Source organism: Panulirus ornatus, chromosome 3 (genome assembly GCF_036320965.1).
Source record: "Panulirus ornatus isolate Po-2019 chromosome 3, ASM3632096v1, whole genome shotgun sequence".
Lineage (NCBI taxonomy): Eukaryota > Metazoa > Arthropoda > Malacostraca > Decapoda > Palinuridae > Panulirus > Panulirus ornatus.
In genome coordinates, this window is record NC_092226.1 from 42,894,848 (window position 1) to 42,910,985 (window position 16,138).

Sequence of the window (16,138 nt, forward strand, 5' to 3'; positions counted from 1 at the left end):
TTCAATTCACTTTATTCCTTGCACGCCTTTCACCCTTATGCATTTTGAGTGATCAGGATCACTCAAAATCTTTTTCGCTCCATCTTTCCACCTCCAATTTGGTCTCCCACTTCTCCTCATTCCCTCCACCTCTGACACATATATCCTCTTTGTCAATCTTTCCTCGTTCATTCTCTCCGTATGACAAAACCATTCCAAAACATCCTCTTTTGCTCTCTCAATCACACTCTTTTTTACCACCACACATCTCTCTTACCCTTTCATTACTTACTCGATCAAACCACCTCACACCACATAATGTCCTCAAACATCTCATTTCCAGCACATCCACCCTTCTCCACACAACTCTATCCTTAGCTCATGCCTCACAACCATATAACATTGTTGGAACCACTTTTCCTTCAAACGTACCCATTTATGCTTTCCAAGATAACGTTCTTGACTTCCACACATTTTTCAATGCTCCAAGAACTTTTGCCCCCTCCCCCAGCCTATGATTCATTTCTGCATCCATGGTTCCATCTGCTGCCAAATCCACTCCCAGATATCTAAAACACTTCACTTCCTCCAGTTTTTCTCCATTCAAACTTACCTCCCAACTGACTTGTCCTTCAACCCTACCGTACCTAATAACCTTGCTCGTATTCACATTTACTCTCAAGTTTTTCTTTTTACACACTTTACCAAACTTGTCACCAACCTCAGCAGTTTCTCACTAGAATCAGCTACCATCACTGTATCATCAGCAAACAACAAGTGACTCACTTCCCAGGCACTCTCATCCACAAAAGACTGCATACTTGCCCCTCTTTCCAAAATTCAGGCATTCACCTCTCTAACCACCCAATCGATAAAGAAATCAAACAACCATGGGGACATCACGCACCCCTGCTCCAAACCAACATTCACTGGGAACCAATCACTCTCCTCTCTTCCTACTTATACATCTGCCTTACATCCTTGGTAAAAACTTTTAACTGCTTCTAGCAACTTACCTCTCACACCATATACTCTTAAAACCTTCCACAAAGCATCTCTATCAACCCTATCACATGCCTTTTACAGATCCATAAATGCTACATACCAATCCATCTTTTTCCAAGAATTTCTCACATACATTTTTCAAGCTTCTATTCCCCAATCTGATGCTCTGAATATGTCTTTACCTTCTCAATCAATACCCTTCCACATAATTTCCTATGAGTACTCAACAAAATTATGCCTCTATAATTTGAACAAACACCTTTATCCCTTTTACCTTTGTACAATTGCACTATGCATGCATTCTGCCAATCCTCAGGCACTTCACCATGATCTATACATACATAAAATGAATATCCTTACCAACCAATCAACAACACAGTCACCCCCTTTTTTAATAAATTCCACTGCAATGCCACCCAAACCCGCTGTTTTGCTGGCTTTCATCATCTGCGAAGCTTTCACTACCTCTTCTCTGCTTACCAAATCATTCTCCCTCACCTTCTCTCTTCGCATACCACCCCAACCAAAACAACCTATATCTGCCACTCTTATCATCAAACACATTCAACAAGTCTTCAAAATACTATTTCCATCCCCTCCTCACTTCATCACTATGTGTTATTACCTCCCCATTTGCCCCCTTCACCGATGTTCCCATTTGTTCTCTTGTCTTACGCACTTCATTTACCTCCTTCCAAAACATCTTTTTATTCTCCCTGAAGTTTAATGATACTCTCTTACCCCAACTGTCATATGACCTTTTATTCACCTCTTGCACCTTTCTCTTGAACTCCTGCTGCTTTTTTAAATACATTTCCAAGTCATGTGCACAACTTCCCTGCAAGAATCTTCCAAATGCCTCTCTCTACTCTTTCACTAACAATCTTACTTCTTCATCCCACCACTGACTACCATTGCTAATCTGCCCAACTCCCACCTTTCTCATGCCACATGCATCTTTTGCACAAGTCATCAATGCTTTCTTAAATACATCTCATTCCTCCCACACTCACCTTACACCATTTGCTCTCACCTTTTGCCACTCTAAACTCAAATCTCTCTTGGTACTTCCTTACACAAGTCTTCTTTCCAAGCTCACTTACTCTAATCACTCTCTTCTCCCCAACATTCTCTCTTCTTTTCTAGAAACCTCTACAAATCTTCACCTTTGCCTCCACAAGATAGTGATCAGACATCCCTCCAGCTGCTCCTCTCAGCACATTAACATCCACAACTCTCAATCAAGACCCTCCCATTTAATTCTCCAGGTAAACTCAACAGACTTATGCTTCTGTAGTTTGAACATTCACCTTTATCCCCTTTGCCTTTATACAATGACATGAATAACTCCAGTCCTCAGGCACTTCACCATGATCCATACATACAGTGAGTATACTTACAACCAATCAATAACAGTCACCTACCATCTTGATAAATTCAACTGCAATACCATCCAAACTCACCACCTTGCCAGATTTCATCTTCCACAAGGCTATCACCACCTCTACTTTTTTCAACAAATCACTACCCCTGACTCTCTCACTTCGCATACCACCATGACCTAAACACCCTACATCTGCCACTCTATCATCAAAGAAAACATATGTAAATAATGTATTCAAATGCACATCAGAAATGAAGCATACATCACAGATAAAGGGATAATCATCATTATTAACATCTGGGTAGTGAAATGAGTATATCTCATGGCATACGAAAGGGTAAATCTTATAGATGGAGGAATTGTACCCAGAACATTTTATTCATTTGAGTTCACCAAACAAGTAAAATCAAACCGCACGATATTTGTTATAAAGTAAACCCCATTCAACTCTTCATAAACCCTGACTAACCCACCTATAACAGAAAAAGTTTGTTTAGGATCTAATGGACATTTCTACATGTCTGTAAAAGTTTGGTACATCACAAATTCAGCCAGTAAGCTAAGACCCGACTGGACTGAGTTTTCAATGTAACTAAATTATGTCAGTTGCAAACCTCAGTCCATGATGCTGACAGTCAGGAGAACACATGGTAGCCTGTTGCACATACTCTTGGTGCATTTTTTCTTTTATCTTAACATATGATGTTCTCTCTTCACACACACACACACAGTTTTACAAATATTTACAATAATTCATGGTGTAATACTTTTTCTACACATACAAATAATTTAAGTAAAAATCTCAAGAAAAAACAAGACATGAGTTTGATCAACACTTGCGAGTACAAGCTCCAATTGGTTAACACATAAACAAACTTGGTGCCCGTGTTTTCATGCAAGTGCAATATTTTTGATGGTACAAAGGCCAGTCTTTTTGTGTTAAATCATGGCAGATAAAAGTACTATCAATGACAAGAGAACTAAGAAACACCTCAACAGTGCTGAAATGGGGAAAAGTTTTGAACATCTTGAGCATGTCAAAGTAGCTTGTGCTTCATGCAGGTCCCATTTCTGACCAGTAGACAATTCAGGTGAAAACAGAGTTATTTCCTTTTGATTCAGGGAAGTCTTTAATACTCCCTGAACACCTCCTACCTCAGAGGAATAAGGCAAGTTTCCATTACAATTGTTGATACTTCATTTATCAATGTTCCTTAGAAAATTTGGGAAGTAATAGAATTTGGCTTCTAATGGACAAATCTTTCCCCACAGACAGAATAAGGTATTATTGTGATTACTTGTTTAGTGCTGCACTGTGGATACCCTTGACTCTCTCAGGTTTTTCGTATTCAATCTGTGTATGAACAATCATTCCTATGGATAGGGGAGAAAGAATACATACATCCTATGTATTTCCTGTGTGTCATAGAAGGCAACTAAAAGGGGTGGGAGTGGGAGGCTGGAAATCCTCCCCTCTAATTTTCATTTTTCCAAAAGAAGGAACAGAGAAGGGGGACAAGTTCTTGACACTACCTCACTAATGCAGGAAATGGCAAATATGGGGAAAAAAATACCCAAGATATTTTTGGGCATAAATTGTGCGAGGAATACCTGGTTTAAAAAGCGAGATATACATAAGTATACTTATGTAAGTAGGAGAGATGGCCAGAGAGCGTTATTGGATTACGTGTTAATTGACAGGCGTGCGAAAGAGAGACTTTTGGATGTTAATGTGCTGAGAGGTGCAACTGGAGGGATCTGATCATTATCTTGTGGAGGCTAAGGTGAAGATTAGTATGGGTTTTCAGAAAAGAGGAGTGAATGTTGGGGTGAAGAAGGTGGTGAGAGTAAGTGAGCTTGGGAAGGAGACCTGTGTGGGGAAGTACCAGGAGAGACTGTGTACAGAATGGAAAAAGGTGAGAACAATGGAAGTAAGGGGAGTGGGGGAGGAATGGGATGTATTTAGGGAATCAGTGATGGATTGCGCAAAAGATGCTTGTGGCATGAGAAGAGTGGGAGGTGGGCTGTTTAGAAAGGGTAGTGAGTGGTGGGATTAAGAAGTAAGAGTATTAGTGAAAGAGAAGAGAGAGGCATTTGGACGATTTTTGCAGGGAAAAAATGCAATTGAGTGGGAGAAGTATAAAGAAAGAGACAGGAGGTCAAGAGAAAGGTGCAAGAGGTGAAAAAAAGGGCAAATGAGAGTTGGGGTGAGAGACTATCAGTAAATTTTAGGGAGAATAAAAAGATGTTCTGGAAGGAGGTAAATAGGGTGCGTAAGACAAGGGAGCAAATGGGAACTTCAGTGAAGGGCGTAAATGGGGAGGTGATAACAAGTAGTGGTGATGTGAGAAGGAGATGGAATGAGTATTTTGAAGGTTTGTTGAATGTGTCTGATGACAGAGTGGCAGATATAGGGTGTTTTGGTCGAGGTGGTGTGCAAAGTGAGAGGGTTAGGGAAAATGATTTGGTAAACAGAGACGAGGTAGTAAAAGCTTTGCGGAAGATGAAAGCCGGCAAGGCAGCAGGTTTGGATGGTATTGCAGTGGAATTTATTAAAAAAGGGGGTGACTGTATTGTTGACTGGTTGGTAAGGTTATTTAATGTATGTATGACTCATGGTGAGGTGCCTGAGGATTGGCGGAATGCGTGCATAGTGCCATTGTACAAAGGCAAAGGGGATAAGAGTGAGTGCTCAAATTACAGAGGTATAAGTTTGTTGAGTATTCCTGGTAAATTATATGGGAGGGTATTGATTGAGAGGGTGAAGGCATGTACAGAGCATCAGATTGGGGAAGAGCAGTGCGGTTTCAGAAGTGGTAGAGGATGTGTGGATCAGGTGTTTGCTTTGAAGAATGTATGTGAGAAATACTTAGAAAAGCAAATGGATTTGTATGTAGCATTTATGGATCTGGAGAAGGCATATGATAGAGTTGATAGAGATGCTCTGTGGAAGGTATTAAGAATATATGGTGTGGGAGGTAAGTTGTTAGAAGCAGTGAAAAGTTTTTATCGAGGATGTAAGGCATGTGTACGTGTAGGAAGAGAGGAAAGTGATTGGTTCTCAGTGAATGTAGGTTTGCGGCAGGGGTGTGTGATGTCTCCATGGTTGTTTAATTTGTTTATGGATGGGGTTGTTAGGGAGGTAAATGCAAGAGTCCTGGAAAGAGGGGCAAGTATGAAGTCTGTTGGGGATGAGAGAGCTTGGGAAGTGAGTCAGTTGTTGTTCGCTGATGATACAGCGCTGGTGGCTGATTCATGTGAGAAACTGCAGAAGCTGGTGACTGAGTTTGGTAAAGTGTGTGGAAGAAGAAAGTTAAGAGTAAATGTGAATAAGAGCAAGGTTATTAGGTACAGTAGGGTTGAGGGTCAAGTCAATTGGGAGGTGAGTTTGAATGGAGAAAAACTGGAGGAAGTGAAGTGTTTTAGATATCTGGGAGTGGATCTGGCAGCGGATGGAACCATGGAAGTGGAGGTGGATCATAGGGTGGGGGAGGGGGCGAAAATTTTGGGAGCCTTGAAAAATGTGTGGAAGTCGAGAACATTATCTCGGAAAGCAAAAATGGGTATGTTTGAAGGAATAGTGGTTCCAACAATGTTGTATGGTTGCGAGGCGTGGGCTATGGATAGAGTTGTGCGCAGGAGGATGGATGTGCTGGAAATGAGATGTTTGAGGACAATGTGTGGTGTGAGGTGGTTTGATCGAGTAAGTAACGTAAGGGTAAGAGAGATGTGTGGAAATAAAAAGAGCGTGGTTGAGAGAGCAGAAGAGGGTGTTTTGAAATGGTTTGGGCACATGGAGAGAATGAGTGAGGAAAGATTGACCAAGAGGATATATGTGTCGGAGGTGGAGGGAACGAGGAGAAGAGGGAGACCAAATTGGAGGTGGAAAGATGGAGTGAAAAAGATTTTGTGTGATCGGGGCCTGAACATGCAGGAGGGTGAAAGGAGGGCAAGGAATAGAGTGAATTGGAGCAATGTGGTATACAGGGGTTGACGTGCTGTCAGTGGAGTGAATCAAGGCATGTGAAGCGTCTGGGGTAAACCATGGAAAGCTGTGTAGGTATGTATATTTGCGTGTGTGGACGTGTGTATGTACATGTGTATGGGGGGGGGGGTTGGGCCATTTCTTTCGTCTGTTTCCTTGCGCTACCTCGCAAATGAGGGAGACAGCGACAAAGTATAAAAAAAAAAAAAAAAAAAAAAAAAAAAAATTGTGCGAGATCAATTACAGGTCATACAGATTTCAATTTCAGTGTGTATCACTACTTTGTACCAGCATATGCCATGTCAGAACAGTGCTGTTCATAAGTCTGACAGCGAGTTAATCCCATTCTTTCATCTTCCCACCAGTTCGTTTATTACCTGGTATGCACTTTATTTCCTTTGCGATTACTTCTTCATGTGCAACGTTTTCCATATCATTCATCTTTACATTTTTGTGTACACATTGACTGAATAAATCTACTGCTACATAAGTAATTCAAAACATAACTATTATCTTTTATTTTCTACTCATGAATTACTAGTTATCCCTATATGATAATTGAAAATCTATTCAAGATAAATTATTCTGATTAATTTTGATATAAAAATCATACTTTGTACTGTGCATCTGCCTAAAAATCCACTTATACTTCTTGGGAACATGGCTTGGTGCAGCTAATCCCTAAAAAAGAAACTGCATTCTAACTGATCTGACTGTCAGCTCACTACTCTCACTTCTTCTACCTCCAAAGTCCTTGAAATTATCCTTAACTCAGTTTCTCAAGAAGAGAATCCCACTCCCTATTTCCCAGTCACTGATATGGCTTCCACACCAGGTATACAGTGGTGATCTCTCCTATGTGACTCACCTTTGGTCCTCCTTTCTCTAGGATTATGATGGAACATTTCATATGCTACCATCAGCAGCTGGGAAAGGAGGGATCCAATTGAGTAAGAAGTTCTTCAGTAAGATTTTACTCCTATGATGCAAACTTGCCAAAAAACTTTTCCTTTGTGGTGCAACCACAAGCAAGCAAGAGTCTAGTAATGCCTTTCCAATCAGTTCATTAAGCTAATCTCTCAATCTCTCACAAACTTCATCTTTTGTCCCTAAGAGGGTTTTTCTAAAGATAATTCTAGACATTTTTGTCATCCTATCTTGTCTGCCTATCTTACACATAACAGAGTAATTTTAATTTTCTAATACAGTCACTGTATTTGGTTGATATATCGAGGATGTAAGGCATGTGTACGTGTAGGAAAAGAGGAAAGTGATTGGTTCTCAGTGAATGTAGGTTTGCGGCAGGGGTGTGTGATGTCTCCATGGTTGTTTAATTTGTTTATGGATGGGGTTGTTAGGGAGGTGAATGCAAGAGTTTTGGAAAGAGGGGCAAGTATGAAGTCTGTTGGGGATGAGAGAGCTTGGGAAGTGAGTCAGTTGTTGTTCGCTGATGATACAGCGCTGGTGACTGATTCATGTGAGAAACTGCAGAAGCTGGTGACTGAGTTTGGTAAAGTGTGTGGAAGAAGAAAGTTAAGAGTAAATGTGAATAAGAGCAAGGTTATTAGGTACAGTAGGGTTGAGGGTCAAGTCAATTGGGAGGTGAGTTTGAATGGAGAAAAACTGGAGGAAGTGAAGTGTTTTAGATATCTGGGAGTGGATCTGGCAGCGGATGGAACCATGAAAGCGGAAGTGGATCATAGGGTGGGGGAGGGGGCGAAAATTCTGGGAGCCTTGAAGAATGTGTGGAAGTCAAGAACATTATCTCGGAAAGCAAAAATGGGTATGTTTGAAGGAATAGTGGTTCCAACAATGTTGTATGGTTGCGAGGCATGGGCTATGGATAGAGCTGTGTGCAGGAGGATGGATGTGCTGGAAATGAGATGTTTGAGGACAATGTGTGGTGTGAGGTGGTTTGATCGAGTAAGTAACGTAAGGGTAAGAGAGATGTGTGGAAATAAAAAGAGCGTGGTTGAGAGAGCAGAAGAGGGTGTTTTGAAATGGTTTGGGCACATGGAGAGAATGAGTGAGGTAAGATTGACCAAGAGGATATATGTGTCGGATGTGGAGGGAACGAGGAGAAGAGGGAGACCAAATTGGAGATGGAAAGATGGAGTGAAAAAGATTTTGTGTGATCAGGGCCTGAACATGCAGGAGGGTAAAAGGAGGGCAAGGAATAGAGTGAATTGGAGCGATGTGGTATATCGGGGTTGACGTGCTGTCAGCGGTTTGAATCAAGGCATGTGAAGCGTCTGGGGTAAACCATGGAAAGCTGTGTAGGTATGTATATTTGCGTGTGTGGACGTATGACTATACATGTGTATGGAGGGGGGAGGTTGGGCCATTTCTTTTGTCTGTTTCCTTGCGCTACCTCGCAAATGCGGGAGACAGCGGCAAAAAAAAAAAAAAAAAAAAAAAAAAAAAAAAAAAAATCTATTCTCTAAACCAATTTTGGATAACTCCAGTATATCTTCAACTCCTGAGGCTAATCTTCATATAACTTCATGCAACTCAAACACACCTCTCTTTAGATATAAGCAAGCAGTATAGGCCAAATAACATTTCGAATACATTCATACACTGGTAACATAGCACTGTCTTTCTCCATTTCTTCCATATCTGCTCATTTTTTCTCACCTGACCAAGGTGTTGTCTCCTCTTACCCTTTCAGTCCTATGCATAGTTTACAAGTTTATTCACTCAAGCCTAATTTTATGAAATTGAACATAATGTTAAAAGACATAAAAAAGTCAGAAGGTGTAATTCCTTTAAGTTTCTATAATAATATGATAAGTTGTGAGTCTGTTTTTGACAATCAACTGTCATAATGGGACCCAAATAAACTATCTACATAAACTATCAGGGTAATCATGTTTTTTCTAAATCATAACTTTTCAACAAAACTGTACCTTCTTTCTTCCCATATCACCACAAGTTTAAGTTTATGGCACTCAAACATAAAGGTATCACTCTTACAGCTGCAAAATGTACACTCCAAGAAGTCCTTCTACCAGTGTATTTGTTGTCACTGATTGCTGTGAAATTTCTACAGTGTGTGGTGTGGTGTGTGTGTGTGTGTGTGTGTATGTGTGTGTGTGTGTGTGTGCATCTGTGTGTGTGTGTGTGTGTGTGTGTGTGTGTGTGTGTGTGTGTGTGTGTGTGTGTGTGGTGTGTATGTGGATGTGTGTGTGTGTGTGTGTCTGTCTGTGTGTGTGTGTCTGTGTGTGTGTGTGTGTGTGTGTTCTATCTTAAATGAATTCAAACTGGTATGATTTCCCAATAGGGCCAATATAATTCAGAGAACTAACACTTTCAGTGTTATACATATCAATTTACTGTTATGTTATAGGGTAGTATGAACATCATACCAAACTCAGTTTCTTGTGTAACCGAGTTCTACATGTACTACTGCGTCACAGAAGCTGCCTGGAGACCTCAGTGACTTGCCATGTCTTTAGTGCTCACAACCATTTGAAGCACACACTGCACCCCCAAAATACTCAGATGACCTATGATGAGGATTAACCAATCTGGTAAATAATGTGTAATTTCCTATTCCAGGAGTGCTTAGCTTTTAATTCACAGGAAAAAACCACGATTTTAAAAGTTTTCTGTAAACCCAATCATACAGAAAAGTTAAACTTTTCTGCTTAATCAGGATTGGTTAATTCGGAAAATAATGTTTTCCTAAACTAAGAATGGTAAAGTTTTATCCATAGAATGAAATAATGGTTTTATATTTCTTTAGAATCTTTCCATGAAAAAAAAATGCTGTTTACTGAATGCTGGGGAGGCCAAAAAAGATCAACTACATACCAAAAGGGTCAACACTTCCTAAAGCTAACATCTTCCTATTTCTCTCTCTGAAACTCTCATAATTTTCCCATCTGTTTTGATGTTTCTATAGACTTGATACTCATGAAATAAACATACATGACTTATCATCATATCCATAAAGGCAAGCTTAAAGATCTAAGTAATTTGAGGAATTGTTTAGATACTAAATATTCTTTACTTCCAAATGAGTATGCTGGTTATGCACAATGAATGATCCATCCTTATATGGAGCACATTTTTCACACCTGAGGCAGCTCCTCCTCCATGTACTCACTTGACAAAGACCATGTAATCCAACTTATCTACTACTCCATTCAGATCAACTCAATCCACTTCCCTTACACTGTGCGTGTCACACTTCTGCTCTCCCATTTAGATATTACTTTTGTTTTTGCTTGTGAGACTCTCGCAACTCATGTGCCTCTATCATTTAATCTGCCTCACACTAATCAGAGAACCACTACACAGCATAATCACAGTATGGCCACTGGCAACTTAGGAGTTGGCCATTCTGATTTCTGTTCCTTAATCCATAATAACAAACTTTGCAACACTGTCTCTTGACTCTATTTACAATTACATTTTGTTCTTTTTTTAAAAGGTAAAATCTCTCAGAATACTCTCTCTTTTTCCCCATTTCCTTTTCCCAAGTTTTTAATTCAAGGGCTCACCTTAATGTAGACTGCTGTCTGTTACTCGATCCTTTGTCATAAAATATATGAGAAAACTCACCTTTGAATTCAGCATAATTTCTGGTGCACGATACCAACGGGTGGCAACATACTCTGTCAAAAACCCAGTGTGGTCATGCTCTGGATCTGCAACTCGAGCCAAACCAAAATCACAAATCTGTAATACAGTAAAGCCTCATTAGAAATCACTGAAAATGTTTAATCTTACAAAAATTTGCAGAGTTTTGTCAAAATCTATTTCCAAAAGCTGTTTATAAGAATTAGAGTTCAGGACACAGCCAAAGACATAATCTCTATATTATGATTATTTTTTTCACACTTGATCACCATTTCCCACTTAGTGAGGTAACACCAGGAGCAGAAAAAGAAGGGCTGCATTCACTCACATCCACACTGTAGCTATTGTGTGTAATGCACCTAAATCACAACCAGGCCCCACAAATCTTTCTATGGTTCATCTTGGCTGCTTCACATTCCCTGTTTCAGTCCTTCGGTAGCACGTCTGCCCCTATATATCATATTGTCCCAATTCACTTTATCCCATGCTTTTCACCCTCCTGCATTTTCAGATCCTGATCACAAAATCTTTTTCACTCCATCCTTCCATCTCAAATTTGATCTACCCCTTCTCCTTATTCCCTCCACTCCTGACACATGTATCATATTTGTTAACCTCCCCTTGCTCATTCTCTAATTATGCTCAAACCATTCCAACAAACCGTCTTCAACTCACTCAACCACACTCTTCATTGTGACACCTCTCTCTTACCCTTTTAATCACTTACTTGAGCAAACTATCTCACATTACATGCTGTCCTTATGCTTTCCACTTCCAACACATTCACCCTCCTCTGCAGAGTCTTATCTATAACCCATCTTAAGACTACTATACCTTCAAATATACCTGTTTTCCCCTCCAAGATGATCTCCTCACACAATCTTCAGCATTCCAGAATGTTGTCCCCTCACTCACTCTATGACTCACTTCCATGGTTCCATTTACTGTCATGACCATTCCCAGGTATCTAAAACACTTCACTTCCTCCAATTTCTCTCCATTCAAACTCATATCCCAACTAACCTCTCCGTCAACCCTGCTAAATCCAATAACATTACTTTCATTCACATTTACTCTCAACTTCCACCTTTCACGCAATCCTCCAAACCCAGTTACCAACTTATGCAGTTTCTCTTTCGAATATGTCAGCATACAACAACTGACTTACTTCCCAAGGCCCCTCATCCCCTACAGACTGCATATTTGCCAATCTCTCCAACACTCTCACATTAATCTTCCTCACAATCCCATCCATAAACAAGCTAAACAGCCACGGTAACATTACACATCCTTGCTGTGGACCAACCTTCACTCAGAACCATTCACTCTCCTCTCTTCCCACTTGCACACAAACCTTACATCCTTGGTAAAAACTTCAAACAGCTTCTAAAAGCATTCCTCCATTACCATATATCTTTAAGACCTTCCAAAAGAAATCTTTATCAACCCCATCATATGTTTTCTCCAAACCTATAAATGCTACATAAAAATCTTCTGTTTCTCTGAGTAATTCTTACACACATCCTTTGAGACAAACATCTGATCCACATATCCTCTACCACTTCTGAAACCACATTGTTCCTCCCAAATCTGATGCTCTGTACATGCCCTCACCCCCTTATTCAATGCTCTCCTAAACAACTTACCAGGCACCCTCAACAAACTTATACCTTAGTAGTTTGAACATTCATCTTTATCCCCCTTGGCTTTACACAATGGCACTATACATGTATTCTGCCAATCCTCAAGTACCTCACCATGATCTATGCATACAAGGCAAATGCTAACTAACCAAATCAACAACACAGTCACATTTATCATTACAACATTACAATTTTTCTTCCTTTCATACTTGTTTGCCTTTTCCTGCATTATCTAGGCAGTGCTCAGAACAGATGAAGAAAAGGTCTCCTTTGCTCACATCCATTCTCTAGTTATGTTATTATCAAAACTATTTTTACATTCTTTTTTAATTATATCTAACCACTTTCTCCTGCATTAGTGAGGTAGCGCAGGGAAACAGATGAGGAATGGCTCAATCCACCCACACACACATGTATATTCATAAACGCCCACACATGCACATATACATACATATACAATTCTATGTATACAAGCATATACATCCACAGATATATGTATACATACACATGTACATATCCATACTTGCTGCCCTCATCCATTCCCATCGTCACCCTACCACACACGAACTAGCATCCCCCCCAGCAAGGCAGTGCCAAGAATAGACAAAAAAGGCCAGATTCATTCACACTCAGTCTCTAGCAGAGCTGTCATGTGTAATGCACCAAAGCCACAGCTCCCTCTCAACATCCAGGCCCCACAGACCTTGGTTTCCATGGTTTACCCTAAACCCCTTGGTTCAATCCACTGAATGCATGTCGACCCCGGTATACCACATCCTTCCAATTCACTCTATTCCTTGCACGCCTTTCACCCTACGGTATGTTCAGGCCTTGATCCCTCAAAATCATTTTCACTCCATCCTTCCACCTCCAATTTAGTCTTCCACTTCTTCCCTCCATCTCTGACACACATATCCTCTTTGTCAATCATTCCTCACTCATTCTCTCCATGTGTCCAAACTATTTTAACACACCCTCTTCTGCTCTCTCAACCACACTCTTTATATCACCACACACATCTCTTACCCTTTCATTACTTACTCGATCAAACCACCTCACATCATATACTGTACTTAAACATTTCATTTCCAACACAACCACCCTCCTCCGCACAACCCTATCTATAGCCCATGCCTCACAACCATATAACATTGTTGGAACCACCATTCCTTCAAACATACCCAATTTTGCTCTCCGAGATAACATTCTTGCCCTCCACACATTCTTTAATGCTCCCAGAACCTTCGCTCCCTCCCCCACCCTGTGACTCACTTCCGCTTCCATGGTTCCATCTGCTGCCACATCCACTCCCAGGTATGTAAAACACTTCACTTCCTCCAGTTTTTCTCTATTCAAAGTTACCTCCCAATTGACTTCTCCCTCAATCCTACTGAATCTAATAGCCTTGCTCTTATTCACATTTAATTTCAACTTTCTTCCTTCACACACTTTACCAAACTCAGTCACCAGCTTCTGCAGTTTCTCACCCGAATCAGCCATCAGCGCTGTATCATCAGCGAACAACTGACTCACTTTCCAAGCACTCTCATCCACAACAGACTGCATACTTGCCCCTCTCTCCAAAACTCTTGCATTCACCTCCCTAACAACCCCATCCATAAACAGACTAAACAACCATAAAGCCATCACGCACCCCTGCCGCGAGCTGACATTCACTGGGAAACAATCACTTTCCTCTCTTCCTACTAGTACATATGCCTTACATCCTTGATAAAAACTTTTCACTGCTTCAGGCAAACCTCCCACACCATATACTCTTAAAACTTTCCACAAACCATCTCTATCCACCATATCATATGCCTTCTCCAGATCCATAAATGCTAGATACAAATTCATCCATTTTTTTAAGTATTTCTTACATACATTCTTCAAAGCAAATAATTGTTTTCCTAAGTTTTTCTTGCATACATTCTTCAAAGCACATAACTAATCTACACATCCTCCACCACTTCTGAAACCACATTGCTCTTCCCCAATCTGATGCTCTGTACATGCCTTTACCCTCTCAATAAATATCCTCCCATGTATTGCTGACTGGTTGGTAAGGTTATTTAATGTATGTATGACTCATGGTGAGGTGCCTGAGGATTGGCGGAATGTGTGCATTGTGCCATTGTACAAAGGCAAAGGGGATAAGAGTGAGTGCTCAAATTACAGAGGTATAAGTTTGTTGAGTATTCCTGGTAAATTATATGGGAGGGTATTGATTGAGAGGGTGAAGGCATGTACAGAGCATCAGATTGGGGAAGAGCAGTGTGGTTTCAGAAGTGGTAGAGGATGTGTGGATCAGGTGTTTGCTTTGAAGAATGTATATGAGAAATACTTAGAAAAGCAAATGGATTTGTATGTAGCATTTATGGATCTGGAGAAGGCATATGATAGAGTTGCTAGAGATGCTCTGTGGAAGGTATTAAGAATATATGGTGTGGGAGGAAAGTTGTTAGAAGCAGTGAAAAGTTTTTATGATCGAGGATGTAAGGCATGTGTACGTGTAGGAAGAGAGGAAAGTGATTGGATCTCAGTGAATGTAGGTTTGCGGCAGGGGTGTGTGATGTCTCCATGGTTGTTTAATTTGTTTATGGATGGGGTTGTTAGGGAGGTGAATGCAAGAGTTTTGGAAAGAGGGGCAAGTATGAAGTCTATTGGGGATGAGAGAGCTTGGGAAGTGAGTCAGTTGCTGTTCCATGATGATACAGCGCTGGTGGCTGATTCATGTGAGAAACTGCAGAAGCTGGTGACTGAGTTTGGTAAAGTGTGTGAAAGAAGAAAGTTAAGAGTAAATGTGAATAAGAGCAAGGTTATTAGGTATAGTAGGGTTGAGGGTTAAGTCAATTGGGAGGTGAGTTTGAATGGAGAAAAACTGGAGGAAGTAAAGTGTTTTAGATATCTGGGAGTGGATCTGGCAGCGGATGGAACCATGGAAGCGGAAGTGGATCATAGGATGGGGGAGGGGGCGAAAATTCTGGGAGCCTTGAAGAATGTGTGGAAGTCGAGAACATTATCTCGGAAAGCAAAAATGGGTATGTTTGAAGGAATAGTGGTTCCAACAATGTTGTATGGTTGCGAGGCGTGGGCTATGGATAGAGTGGTATGCAGGAGGATGGATGTGCTGGAAATGAGATGTTTGAGGACAATGTGTGGTGTGAGGTGGTTTGATCGAGTAAGTAACGTAAGGGTAAGACAGATGTGTGGAAATAAAAAGAGTGTGGTTGAGAGAGCAGAAGAGGGTGTTTTGAAATTGTTTGGGCACATGGAGAGAATGAGTGAGGAAAGATTGACCAAGAGGATATATGTGTCGGAGGTGGAGGGAACGAGAAGAGGGAGACCAAATTGGAGGTGGAAAGATGGAGTGAAAAAGATTTTGTGTGATCGGGGCCTGAACATGCAGGAGGGTGAAAGGAGGGCAAGGAATAGAGTGAATTGGAGCGATGTGGTATACCGGGGTTGACGTGCTGTCAGTGGATTGAATCAGGGCATGTGAAGCGTCTGGGGTAAACCATGGAATGCTGTGTAGGTATGTATATTTGCGTGTGT

The 16,138-nt window shown here is 40.8% G+C and overlaps 1 protein-coding gene across 1 annotated transcript in view; it reads right to left on the reverse strand.

Moving 5' to 3' along the window:
* rl (Mitogen-activated protein kinase rl) overlaps positions 1-16,138 on the reverse strand; it is a 218,067-nt gene that overhangs the window by 82,218 nt on the left and 119,711 nt on the right. The window contains exon 5 of the mRNA XM_071687460.1: positions 10,923-11,039. Within this exon, the coding sequence (XP_071543561.1) occupies positions 10,923-11,039 (117 nt within the window). The remainder of the gene's footprint in view (positions 1-10,922; positions 11,040-16,138) is intronic.